Raw genomic sequence first — 13,855 nt, forward strand, 5'->3', positions numbered from 1 at the left:
AACCATAATTCATAAAGAGTCATGTACCACAATGTTCACTGCAGCTCTACTTACAATAGCTAGGACATGGAAGCAACCTAAGTGTCCATCAACAGATGAATGGATAAAGAAGATGTGGAACATATATACAATGGAATATTGCTCAGCCATAAAAAAGAAACAAAACTGAGTTATTTGTAGTGAGGTGGATGGACCTAGAGTCTGTCATACAGAGTGAAGTCAGAAAGAGAGAAACAAATACCGTATGCTAACACATATATATGAATCTAAAAAAAAAAAAAAAAAGGTTCTGAGAACCTAGCAGCAGGACAGGAATAAAGACGCAGATGTAGAGAATGGACTTGAGGACACGGGGAGGGGGAAGGGTAAGCTGGGACAAAGTGAGAGAGTGGCATGGACATATATCCACTACCAAATGTAAAATAGATAGCTAGTGGGAAGCAGCCGCATAGCACAGGGTGATCAGCTCGGTGCTTTGTGACCACCTAGAGGGGTGGGATAAGGAGGGTGGGAGGGAGATGCAAGAGGGAGTAAATATGGGGATATATGTATATATATATATAGCTGATTCACTTTGTTATAAAGCAGAAAGTAACACACCATTGTAAAGCAATTATACTCCAATAAAGATGTTAAAAAAATAAAATTAAATTAAAAATAAAAATATTGAGCTGGGAGTCAATGTTTTCAAACACAATAATATAGATTTTAAACTTTGAAAAGCATCTTCTAAACTAAAAAAATATGGTGATTACTGGTTTTCTAATTAACTGATCCCATCTATAGTAAAATAGTACAGGAAAAAATGCCTGTATTTTCAACTTTTCACTTGTTATTGACTGCTTATCCATAGTCAAAACAAAAATAAACTTTAAAAAATCCCTCAATTTTTCTTGAACTTTGTAACCATCCTCCTCTAGATATCAGCCTGTGTTTCTGCTTCTTTTCATAGTTGAACTTTTGGAAATAAGAGTCTACTTTCACTGTCTTTACTCCATCACCTCTTACTGATTCCACAATGTACTGCAATGTCTTCTGTCTTCCCAGTTCCCTAAACCTGCAAAGGAGAATAAACTAAAGGGCAAATTTGATAGTCTTTTTCAATTTTATTTTATTTGAACTTTATGAAGCACCCAACTAATTCCTTATCAATGCTCACCTTTCCTTTTATTTAGTAACATCTCACACTCCTTGGTTTCTAACCCGTTTTTTGTTCCCCTTTAATGCTCCCTTCCTCTACCCAGCCAAGGAATTTTTGGGTTGTGTGTGGCTCACTTCTAAGTGAAAAGATCCATGATACAGAGTGCTATAGAGCTTTGCTATGTAAAATTGTGTTCCGAGGACCAGCAGCATTGGCATCACCTGGGAGCTTACTGTGAAGGCAGGATCTCGGGTTTCACTCCAGAACTACTGATTCACCGTTGCATGCACAATAAATTTGAGAAGGACTGTTAGTAGAGCTTTTGAAAGGATTAAACTTGCAGACTGAATAACTGACAGAAGAAACAGCCTTCCTTATACAACTCCCTACCCGTGACAGTAACACTAGCATCTTCCAATCTCTGTCAAACTAATTGTTTTCTAAGGTAGTCATTGTGATAGACTACCTTACAGTTACTAAACACTCTGTATTCCTCCCTGGGGAGGAATATAAAATACACTGTACCATCCCACTGATGTCAGACTTGGCTATGTGACTTGCTTTTCCCAAGGAAACATGAACAGAAACCATGAGTCTTTCAGGTAGAAGTGTTAAGACCCAACATTAAACTTCTAAGCTCTTTTTTCCTTCTATCTCAAGACCAGGGCTGTTCCATACAGTGACTACTCTCTAAAAGGCTATTACACGTACACATACCTGTGCACACACATCTAGTCATTCCTGTTCCTGCTCCTGGTTAAATTAAAGTGCTTGGAAAATAAAAGTTCTTCAGGAATTCATGCATAAAAACCAAGTCACCTACTAGGGGAAAAAGAAAACAGTCTAGCTTGCTTAAGACCTCTTTACTGAAACATTATTCAATGCCACAAGAATGAAATTATACTAAAAACTCTAGGAATGATCAAAGGAGTAGCAGGGAGTACTGAACAATTATGTAGTGGAAAAACTATTTGTGACTGTTATGCTATATAAGTATGAGAATTGTAAATATGATGTAATAAATATCAGGAGGTGGGGAGAAGAAATACGGGAGATGACACTGCTCATGTTACCTCAAAGAGTTAAAGAAACCCCACCTAAAACTGAAACAAGAATGTAACAATAATACCAATCTCTTAATATTTTTGCAGATTCTGCTTAACTTTAGACACACCATTTAGGAAATACTTTCTTAAGGCAAACAAATATCTTTCAGTCACTCTTTCCTTCTAACCATCTATCCATCATTTTATACGTATATATTCATAAAATAGATCTTAACAATAATGCCTACCCTAATATTAATGACATCACTATATAGTTGGATTGGAGGTGGCTTTTAAGCTTTAATCTTTATTATGTATGACTTCTTCATAGTTAGCATGCATTAATTTTACCAAAGTTTATAATCTAGCACCTACCCCTCAGTTAAGACAAACCATCAGATAACTGCATATTTGGGTTAACTGTTTTCGTTGTGTATAGAACTGTTTTTACTACCTTGCATTTTGTTGTCACACCACTGAACTACATTAAAGAACGGTGTTAAAAAATAGCTTTTTGAAATTAGAATCTGTATTTACTATAAAGATGATGAGGACACTTTTTGCTATATTAGAATTTCATGAGAATTTTTTCTCTTTATTCTATCAGGAAAAGTTGTGTTTTTCTTACCTGCCTAAGCAACGGGTTTATCTTTATCTTAGAGACACTGTGATTTATGTCTGATCACATTTCCCTTTTTCACTGATTGCTAGAAAACAAAGGCTAATTTTTGGCCTTTCTCTAATACATTAATTTGGTCTTAAAACATGCCCTTTTTTTGTACTAATATTCATTCATTCAAAAAAATGTATCAAGAGTCTCAATGTAAGTTTGCTGATGGCCATTAGGGAGTCTTTATAAACACAGAAAAAAACTATTTGCAGTTACTTTACTTTTTAATTAATGTTTGATTTATTGAAGTACAAATAAAAAAATCTAGTTTTCCTTTAAGCCTTCAACTATAAGTGTATTCTATTTATAAAACTAGTAAATTTAACACACTTTCTAAGGTGCTTTTGATAGTTAATCAACTCAAACAGAAAACAAACTAAATATCCTTAAATACAAACGAGTAATTAAATTCTCTCACATATATATACTAAATTGTATTTATAAATCTACTATCGTAAACACTTTAATTGCCTCTAACAAGAAAACCTTTCTAAAAACTTAACTCTAGTAAATACATTACAATAAAGTGTTAAATATAATGAATGTTAAGTTCTCTTAAACATTCCAATAGTTTCAAAATTTAGCCAAATACTTGCACCTTTTAACTTAAAATCACTCAAAAAAAATTACATAAGTATTCATCTTCAATTAGATTCTTAGACTAATTTGCATGCACTCTAATAGGCCTAATTCTCTGAAATATAACAAATATTTTAGAGACCAAATACACTGATTATTCCTAAACTTAATACAAAAATACTAAGCATTTAACAAACTTCATCATTTCCGTATTTACTTCTAACCTTAACAAGGGTAAAAGACTTACCCACTAAAGAAAGCAGTGATTCTCAAAGTGTGGTCCCCAGATCAGCAGCACTGGCATTACTTTAGAAGTTGTCAGAAATGCAAATTATGGGTCCTGGCTCAGAAGTACTGAATCAGAAACTCTAGAGGAGGGGTCCAACATTTTTAACAAGCCTTCGGGTGATTCTGAGGCACACTAAAGTCTGAGACTCATTGCTTTATTGTAGCCTCAACTACTCAGAGGCAGTTTTGTCCTAAAACACAGATAATATAAAAGCCTTGAGTTCAGCCATCCAGTGAGGTGAGCAGCAATTCTAAAATGGGCAAATCTACTTCATGCTTGAGAACCAATGGACAAAGGAAACAATATTAAGACCTCAAACTTAGCTGGATTTACCATCAGAGCAGATTGAGGTTGTTTATCAAGAAGAGATTCTTCTCCCTCTCACCTTAGGAAATGAGACTAAGACTGCAGACATCTAGAGTTATCCTCTTCCATGAGTAACCAGCACCATGAGTTGTTTTTTTAATAGTAACAACTGGGACTCCAAATCCTATACAGGCACTTGGTCTTCTCTGGGTTCAAGATAAACTATTATCTAACTCTTCCAGACAATCTGCATCTGCAATTTCCAACCTAAAATATATCTAAGTTTTCTTACACCTTCCTTGGATTTTACGTTTTCATCTCATTTTAATATCTTTCTGATTCTAAAGAAATTTCAGTGACTATCAATCCTATCCTTTACCTAATTTAACTTGTTTTAACTTTAACATCACACATGATAGAATTTTGCATTCTTCTCACATTTTTCCCCGTCTGACATAACTTACAAATAGGAAGATAACACTCAAATGGATTCTATATCCCTTATTTCTTTGCTGGCCCAGATTCTTTGTTAGGAAAATGGGATAATAATAGTACCTATCTCACAGAGTTGTTATTAGGATTAAATAAAAATTTCTGCTGGTGCCTGCTCCCTAGAAAATGTTCTTAGCCACTCTTATTCTTGTCATTTCCCCAAAAGATATCGTTTTAATTGGTAAAAGTAAATGAAAAGAAACTTCAAATAGGAGTGAGATGTATTTAAAGTATACTGTCACCAAGTGGGAGAACAGAGTTGACATAACAGGGAAGTTTATGATAAAAACTATGCTACAATTAAGTTGAAACTCTAAATATGTTAAATTTTTTTTACTTATTACCATGTGATCTAGTAACTGGTGACTTTTAAAGGTTACCCAATACAGGCTTATGGTGATGCCTCCAAACCTGATCTATACTCAAGGTCTAAAAGTTTTTTTGAATCAGAACATAATTTACTCTTTAAGCAGCAGCAAAAATTGTGTCATAGTGTATATTCTTTGTAATTGTTATTAACTAGAGCAATGGTGTGATAAGCTCCTTAATGTGTCTAAGTCCCAATTAGATTTTCCTGAGGGGACTATAATGTTGGAGTCAGCAAACACTGAAAACTGGTAAAAGCAAAAGCAGCCACCTTGGAGAGGAGTGAAGGCATCAGTTAACACTGTCAGGTAAGCAGTTTGTTTATAGAAAGAGTTAAAATCAGAAACATATGACCAAAGTTTTATCTGGTCCATCCTTAAACTGTCAATGGTAAAACTATTTTATCAACATCTTTACTGAACATGAAACGGTGAGGGGTAAGATCACAAACAACAAATGGAGTCCTGGAGTGTAGCCGATCTACAAGTATAGAAATGTCTGCACAAGACATACTGCTACAACACACAGGACATTTTAAAGAACTGAAGGAAGGGTGACAAATAACAGGGAACTTAAGCAGCTGTTATAAAAATCTAAAATAAAGGTAGTCACAAGCAGAAAGAGTAGAAGAAATCCTTTAAACAGACTAACAAATACTCATTCCAAAGGACACAAATGTAAAGAAAAACCCTATACCCAAAACCTATCTGGTAGGCAGCTGCCAAGAAAAGAGCTCTCATTTTAAGCAAAGGCTGCCTAAAAATTAATGAAGAACCATTTATTTTTTATCTGTATGTATACATGTTGCCTCTCAAAGGAGTCAACTGAGGAAGCTATACTTATTCTAAGAGTGAGAGGGGGTAATCAAGTTATTGCTGGGGTATTCATCTTTTGAACTACCTTCAGAACTCTGTAGGCATAACTTTATAGACTTACAATGTTTTTAACCCCAAATGCTATTTAATTTGTAGCTTTACCATCTATCAGTTTCACTAATTCTGTTCCAAATGAAAAAAGAGCTCCAGAGTCAAGAACCTCTGAGATCATCCAATCAACCTCATTTAAAACAAGAAAATATACACCCAAAGAGATTAAGTAATTTATACAAATTCTTTCAGCTAGTTAATGCTAGAAAGTACCTGTCCACTGACCTTGGTCATAAACTGACATCACAAGGCCTTTCTAACTTGTGTCAGAGATTTGGGGGCACCATGAATATTAAAGAAAGTGCCATGAGTTCATAAGGCGGCTTCAACAGAAGAGGAATTTGTATAGTATTTTGAAGCTGTAACTCTGAAGGAGCGTGTTTGATATAGCAGTGTGCTCAATAAATGTTTCTGAATCAATGAATCAGATGTATATATTTGGGCATATTTGTTAAAGTATTCATCATATCCCTTTCCAGGTTAAGTTACACCACATATTTCTCAGTTCTTCATCTACCTAGAGGCCAGTCACATTTCAATTGTTTTCAATTAGTCAACTGAGGTCTCATAAAGAAAAAAAAAAAATCCTTTATTCAAACACTTTAAAGTTCTAGTCCTCATCCCTGGTCCCACTTTTCAGAGGATTCTGCATCTGGTTAATATCCTTCAAAGCAGAAACCAAGCATCCCCTTTTTCATTTTTCTAATCCCATAAACAAGAATTGTGAAGAAAAGATATTATGTAAAGTGAAGAAAAGTTAATAAAAGGGACCATGCTAAAATTACATTTTAATATTCAAGTTTCTTCAAAGCTTAAATTACACACACACACACACACACAGATCAACAGATGTCCTCACAGTTTCAGTTCTTTAAAATGAATGTCAGGATGTGGGTTATGGATAGATTTTATATTCTTTGTACTTTTCTCTATTTTCTAAACTAACACACATAATTTACTCTCATAACACCAAAATGCATATTAAAACAGGTAACAAGAATAAAATATGATTAGGAGAGGTCTGCCACTTATTAACTAGGGGAAGCCAACGACATTGGAGAAGTTACCATATGCATGATGCAAATACCGCTTCAGCAAGTGCTTTTAAAAATTCCGTAATATATCAATATCCTCTCATTATGACTGATTCTGTTTTTTAAAGGGCAGTACAACGCCACTACGACGAAAGAAAACTTAACAGGCAGTAGAAATGATAACTGAGGAAAGTTTCCAGGTTCTGCCACCTCAAGACAACACGCAGCCTTTCAAAATACACGACACAAAAATCCACTGGGTTCCCGTGTACGCTAAACATTTCCTTTTCCAAAGCCGTATTAAGTGCTTATGTGAATTCTAACAGTTGGCAAATATCAAATAAAAACAATGACCCAAACCAAACCCAAGTCAAGCACAGCGTTCTTAATGATTTCTAAGAGGGAAAACACGAGCGTCACAATTGGTTCAATATTCACCTCTTCACGGGGAGGGAAAAACGAAGGGATCCTACCCTTGAAATAGTTGGCGGGGTAAGGAAAGTCGAGCATAGGTGAAGAAAGCAGGAAGAGCAGAGCAGGAAGAGCTACGACGCAGACACGAGCAAGTCTTCCGTCCCCAGAGCAGAGCGAGTCCTCCGCTCCTCGCCCCGGTCCCGACGCCATCCCGGCCCGGGCACACCTGCCAACGCCCGGCCCGCGCCCCCCGCCCACCCTGTTCACGCCGGCGGCCCGCGGGGCCTCGCCCCCCGCGCAGCGCCCACCCCTCCACCTCCCCCCCCGCCCTCAGCCCGGGTCGGCCGCGCGGGACGCGAAGGAAGGCTGGGCTCACCGGGTCCCTCCGGGCTGGACGGCGCCGGGGGCCGGTGGGGCGGGGACCCGCACCCGGGGTCCCCCTGGGCGGGCTCCCTCAGGTAATCCTCGAAGCGCACCTGCCGGGCTTCGCCGCCACCCCCGAACCCCCGCAGGCGGTTGGCTGTGCCTCGCAGAAGGCGCCCGCTCTTCCCCGTGAACGTGGTCAGGTAGTCCATGCTGCCGCCGGGCAGGCGCCGAGGAGGCCAACGGTTTCCGCCGAGACGGCCACTCGGTGCTCGCCCACCCACGCGCCCAAGCCGACACTGGGGGCGGTGGCTCCGCACGCCTCACAGGAGGCGGGGATGGGGAAGGGGAGGGGACGTCCGGAACTTGGCCCCGGGGCGGACCATCAGGGAACTAGGCGTCGGGGGAAAAGAAGCTGGACAAAAGTTTTGAAAAGTTTTTCTTGTTGCTTCCAAACGCCAGTTCGGGCCAAACTTAGCTTATAAAGTATATACATACTTCCTGGAACAGAGGCAGCGTCGAAAAGCGGCGGCCTTGTAGCAAGCCGAACCGGACCTACCCGCTTCCCCCCACGTGCCTGGCTCCAATGGAGCAGGCCTGCCCCGCCCTACCCCGCCCAGCCCCGACCCGACCGGACTTTCGGGACTGCTGGGGAAAGGGGAGGAGGCCGAGCTTTGGAACCCGAGGGCAGAGCCGGGTATAAGGATGACCCTGGTGAGGCTCTGCTGGATTTGCAGAGAGTTTGGGGGCCTAGGAGGGCAGTGTCCAAAAGTTTCTGTGTGTCCAAAAGTTTCTGTGAGTCTATGTGTGTTAGGGGGAGGGGCACAATCCACAGGAAACTTTTGCAGTTTGAAATTTTGGGGGGCGGGGTGGGTGAGAGGAAGGAGAGAATGTTAAGTTTTAAGGTAAAACTGCAGTCGTAGTTAACATGAAACAACCCAGATAAAATGCTTCCTAGGAAGCCTTATGAGACCATCTTTGTAAAATAAAGCATTAATCGTCACGTTCGAAGTTCTCCGTGGCATTATGAACTGATGTTAGAGTTTGACATTCCATGACTCTGGTCCTGTAAGGCAAGGTAATTAGGGCTTCAGTGTGCAACTTTATCCTCCTTTAAGCAGAGAAGGAGCAATGACATTTGACGGACGTTTACTACCCGATTTTGTTTCCTGTGAGATCTGGTTATTCTCTTCCCTTCACACCTGTTTATAGCTCTTTTAGTTTTTCCCATGCGGTAAATAAACTGTCTTTCTTGGAATTACCAATTTATTAGTGCATTTGTAGAAAAGGTTTGAATTAGGAAGTTGAAGAGCTAATCATACCAAACAATGGAGTCCAGAAAACATCTTTCAGGAACTTAAGCATTTTGCCAAACCATTAAAGATTATCCTCCGCCCTGCACCGCCCCCCCCCCCCCCCGCTTTTAAATTATTTGACTGATCTTTTTCCCACCATCACCATTTTCAGCTTAAATTCTTAATAGGTTGGACAAACTTCACCATTCTAACATCAGCATCACCTTTATACTTGGTTAAATGTATAGACTGTCCGGGCTGTACCCCCAGCGTGTGATTCACAGTTTCTGAATAAGGACCCAGGAATATGCATATTCAGCAACCATCCCTGTGTTCAGATGTGCTTAGGAAAGCACTGCTCCAGACTTCCTTCTGTACCTCCTTGGAACCCATGTGGTAGAGTGGTAAGTGGCTGCCAGTTTTTCTGCGATTTCCATTTGATAAGGAAGGAAGCATTACCAAGCTTAGCACCACTTCCAAGATCTCAGAGGGGCTCAGTAAGCTTTAAAAATTGAATTTCAATGACTTAAGTCTAATCCTGATTAACTACAGTGAAATCCTTTTTCTAAAATATATTTTACATCTTCAAATTTGCCATTAGTTTGTGATGATCATATCCAAAATAGTGGTTGAGTTTTTTATACCTGATTAAAGCTGCACTTTTACATCTAACCTTAGCAGGAACCTGTACTCTACCAGTTCAAATACAGGTTTACAAGCAGTTAACCCATCAGTTTTTTCTGCTTCTGTTTCATGGAAAGCTAGAGCTGCTGGATAAAAATGTATAACTTTGATGATTAAGTGCTTTACAAGTTTTTATTTAAACTCAGCTAAGCCCTAATGTCTCTAAAATCCTTTTACTCATTTCATCAGCTTTCCTTTTTATTCTTCCCATTTGTTGTCTGACCCATCGCCATCCTCCTGAAGTTACCAAATTCGTTACTCAAACATGTTACTTGGTCTTCTAAATGACTCAAAATCATAGGCCATGAAATATAAACACTCTCACTTTTCTTCCCCTTTCCTTTTTAATCTACAAGCTCATCTCCATATATTGCCTCAGAAGGAAGGAAGTCCTTACTCTTGTCCATGCCTCTCCTTCTCCAAATTAATTCTTGGCCTTAGTCTGGTGTATGTTGTCTGTGACTTGTCAGCCTTATTATTCCTTTGCGTTTTATTATTTTTTCTCTCTCCACTCTGGTTCCTTCCTCCTTATCATGCCATATCACCACATATATTCCTCTCATCCTTTAAGAAAAAAAAAAATATTGTCCTTATATATCGTGCATGCCTCCTCCAGCAACCCTTTGCCTTATTTTTAAAATAACTTTATTGACATATGATTTTACAAACCATATAATTCATCTGTTAAAAGTATACAATTCAATGGTTGTTAGTATATTTACACAGTTGTTAAACCATCACCTAAATCTAATTTTTGAACATTTCTATTACCCGCCAAAGAAACTTCTTGTCCGTTTCTAGTATTCCCTAGTCCCACCACAGGCAAAGACAACCACTAATCTACTTTTTGTCTCTATGGATTTGCCTTTTATAAACATTTCACATAAATGGAATCATACAATATCTGGTCTTTGGTGTCTGACTTCTTTCACTTAGCCTAATGTTTCTGAGGCTTATTCATGTTGTAGCAGGTATTAGTATGTCATTCCTTTTTATTGCCAAATAATATTATAGGGATATATCATATTTTATTTATCCATTTATAAGTTGATAGATATTTGTATTATTCCCACTTTTTGGCTATTATGAGTAATGTTGCTATGAACATCTATGTACACATTTTTTTGTGGACATATGTTTTCATTTCTCTCTATACCCAGAAGTTGAATTGCTGGATTTATTTTTTTGGTATATAACATATTCTAAGTTTAAGGTATATAATGTGATGATTTGATAGGAGTATATATTGCAAAATGATTACCACAGTAGAGTTAATTAACATTTCTATAAACTCGTATGATTACCTTTTTTTGTATATGTGCTATGAGAACATTTAAGATCTACTCTCTTAGCAACTTCCAACTATACAGTATTGTTAACTATAGTCACCATGTTATATGTTAGATCCCCACAAGTTATTCAACTTAAAATTGGAAATTTATACCATTTGAGCAACATCTCACCATTTCCCCCAACCTCCAGACCCTGGCAACCACTATTCTACTCTCTGTTTCTATGAGTTCAGTTTTTTTTAGATTCCACATGTAAGTGAGATCATACAGTATGTGTCTTTGTCTGACTTATTTCACTTAATATAATGCCCTCAAGGTCCATCCATGTTGTTGCAAATAGTATTATTTCCTTTTTATGGCTGAATAATATTCCATTGTTTATCTATATCACATCTTATTTATCCATTCATCCATTGATGGATATTTAGGTTGTTTCCATGTCTTAGCTATTGTGAATAAAGCTGCAGTGAACATGGGGATGCAGATATCTCTTCGAGACAGTGATTACATTTCCTATGGATATATAGCCAGAAGTAGAATTGATGGATCATACAGTAGTTCTATTTTAATTTTTTGTGGAACTTCCATACTGTTTTCCATAGTGGCTGTACCAATTTACATCCCCACCAACAGTGCATGAGGGTTCCCTTTTCTCCACACCTTGCTAACACTTATCTCCTACCTTTTTGATAACAGCCATTCTAATAGGTGTGGGGTGATCTCATTGTGGTTTTGATTTGCATTTCCCTGATGATTAGTGATGCTGAACATCTTTTCACGTAACTGTTGGCCATTTGTATGTCTTCTTTGGAAAAATGTCTATTCAGATCCTCTGCCCAGTTTTTAATTCAATTGTTGGTTTTTTGCTACTGAGTTTTATGAGTTCCATATATATTTTGGATATTAACCCCTTATCAGATAAGTGGTTTGCAAATATTTTCTGCCATTCCTTAGGTTTGCTTTTTATTTTGTTGATTATTTCTTTTACTGTGATGTAGTCCCACTGGTTTATTTTTGTTTCTGTTGCCTGTGCTTTTTGGTGTCATATCCAAAAAGGCACTGCTAAGACCAATGTCAAGGAACATTTTCCCTGTTTTCTTTTAGGAGTTTTATGGTTTTAGGTCTCACATTTGAGTCTTTAACTTGTTTCAAGTTAATTTTTGTGTATGTTGGAAGATAGGGGTCGAATTTCGTTCTTCTGCATGTGACTATCCAGTTTTCCCGGCAACATTTATTAAAGAAACTGTATTCTTGGCTCCCTTATAGTTGATGGTATATGCATGATTTATTTCTGGGTTCTTGATTCTGTTCCATTGATCTATGTGTCTGTTTTTATGCCAGTACCCCACTGTTTTGATTACTATGACTTCGTAATAAATTTGAAATCAGCAAGTGTGATGCATCAGCTTTGTTCCTTTCTCAGGATTGCTTTGGCGGTTTGGGGTCTTCTGCAGCTCCATATGAATTTTAGCATTGTCTGTCCTATTTCTATGAAAAATGCCATCAGAATTTTGATAGGGATCACATTGAATATGTAGAACACTTTGGGTAGTACGGACATTTTAACAATATTAATTCTTCCAACTCATGAACACAGGATACCTTTCCATTATTTGTGTCTTATTCAATTTCTTTCATCAATGTCTTACAGTTTTCAAAGTAGAAATCTTTCACCTCCTTGGTTAAATTTATTGCTAAGTATTTTATTGTTTTTGATGCTATTGTAAATGGGATTGTGTTCTTTATTTCTTTTCCAGATAGTTCTTAGCATATATGAATACAACAAACTGACTTTCTCTGTCAATTTGTATCCTGCAACTTTATGAAATTATTTATTAGTTCTAACAGTACTTTTATGGAGTCTTTAGGATTTTTCTATATACAAGATCATATCATCTGTAACTTTACCTCTTCCTTTCCAATCTGGATGCCTTTTCTTTGTCTTGCCTAAGTGCTCTGGCTGGATCTTCCACTACTATGTTGAATAAGAGTGGTGACAGTGGGCACCCTAGTCTTCTTCCTGATCTTAGAAGAAAAGCTTTCAACCTTTCATTGCTGAGTGTGATTTTAGCTGTGGGCTTATCATATATATGGCCTTTATTATTTTGAGGTACATTCCTTCTGTATCCAATTTATTGAGAGTTTTTGTCATGGAAGGATACTGAGTTTTGTCAAATGGTTTTTCTGTATCTACTGAGATGATCATATTAGTTTTATTTTTCATTTTAATAATGTGGTATATAACATTTATTGATTTGCATATGTTGAATCATTCCTGCATCCCAGGAATAAATCCCACTGTTTGCTAGTATTCTGGTAAGAATTTATGCATCTATATTCATCAGAGATAAGTGTCCTGTAGTTTTCTTTGGTGTTAATTCTTCTTTAAATGTTTGGTAGAATTCACCAGTGAAACCATCTGGTCCTGGGCCTTTCTTTTTGGGGATGTTTTGATTATGGATCCATACTTCTTACTCATTATTGATCTGTTCAGATTTTCTGTTACTTTATGATTCAGTTTTAGGTTTAATTTTTCTAGCAATTTATCCATTTTTCCTAAGTTATCCAATTTATTGGCATGTAATTGTTCATAGTAGTCTCTTATGAACGTTTATATTTGTATGTTATCAGTTGTTTTAGTTTAGACTGTATTAGAAATAATTTCCCTATCTCTGCTCTGTATTTTTTTAAAAGGTATTAGAAAAATGTAAATGCAAAAAGGAAAAGAAAGAGCAAAATAACTTGGGAGAAACCTAAGCCTGTTGCTAGTTATTATTTTTATACCAAAATGCCAGTTTCCAGCTTCAGTCTGTAGCTGGTAATTGGATAGTATTATTTTTGTTTTTTCTTGTTGGAGGGGCTATGGGGGTATTGAACTTTGGGCTCTATCAATACAAGACAAAATGAAGCATGGCAATAAAAATAGAACCTGCCTATAAGTCCATCCATCTCTCTTAG

The 13,855-nt window shown here is 37.5% G+C and overlaps 1 protein-coding gene across 10 annotated transcripts in view; it reads right to left on the reverse strand.

The window, feature by feature from the left end:
• OXR1 (oxidation resistance 1) overlaps positions 1-13,855 on the reverse strand; it is a 458,270-nt gene that overhangs the window by 92,327 nt on the left and 352,088 nt on the right. For 2 of the 10 annotated variants that reach the window (XM_057531890.1, XM_057531889.1), the window contains exon 1: positions 7,640-7,940. The exons of 7 other annotated variants lie outside the window; for them this stretch is intronic. In XM_057531890.1, coding sequence (XP_057387873.1) covers positions 7,640-7,838 — 199 coding nt within the window. In that variant the 5' untranslated portion in view covers positions 7,839-7,940. Of the gene's footprint in view, positions 1-7,639; positions 7,941-13,855 lie in introns of those variants that run through there. One more of the 10 variants, XM_057531891.1, reaches the window with a different exon arrangement.

Source organism: Balaenoptera acutorostrata, chromosome 17 (genome assembly GCF_949987535.1).
Source record: "Balaenoptera acutorostrata chromosome 17, mBalAcu1.1, whole genome shotgun sequence".
Lineage (NCBI taxonomy): Eukaryota > Metazoa > Chordata > Mammalia > Artiodactyla > Balaenopteridae > Balaenoptera > Balaenoptera acutorostrata.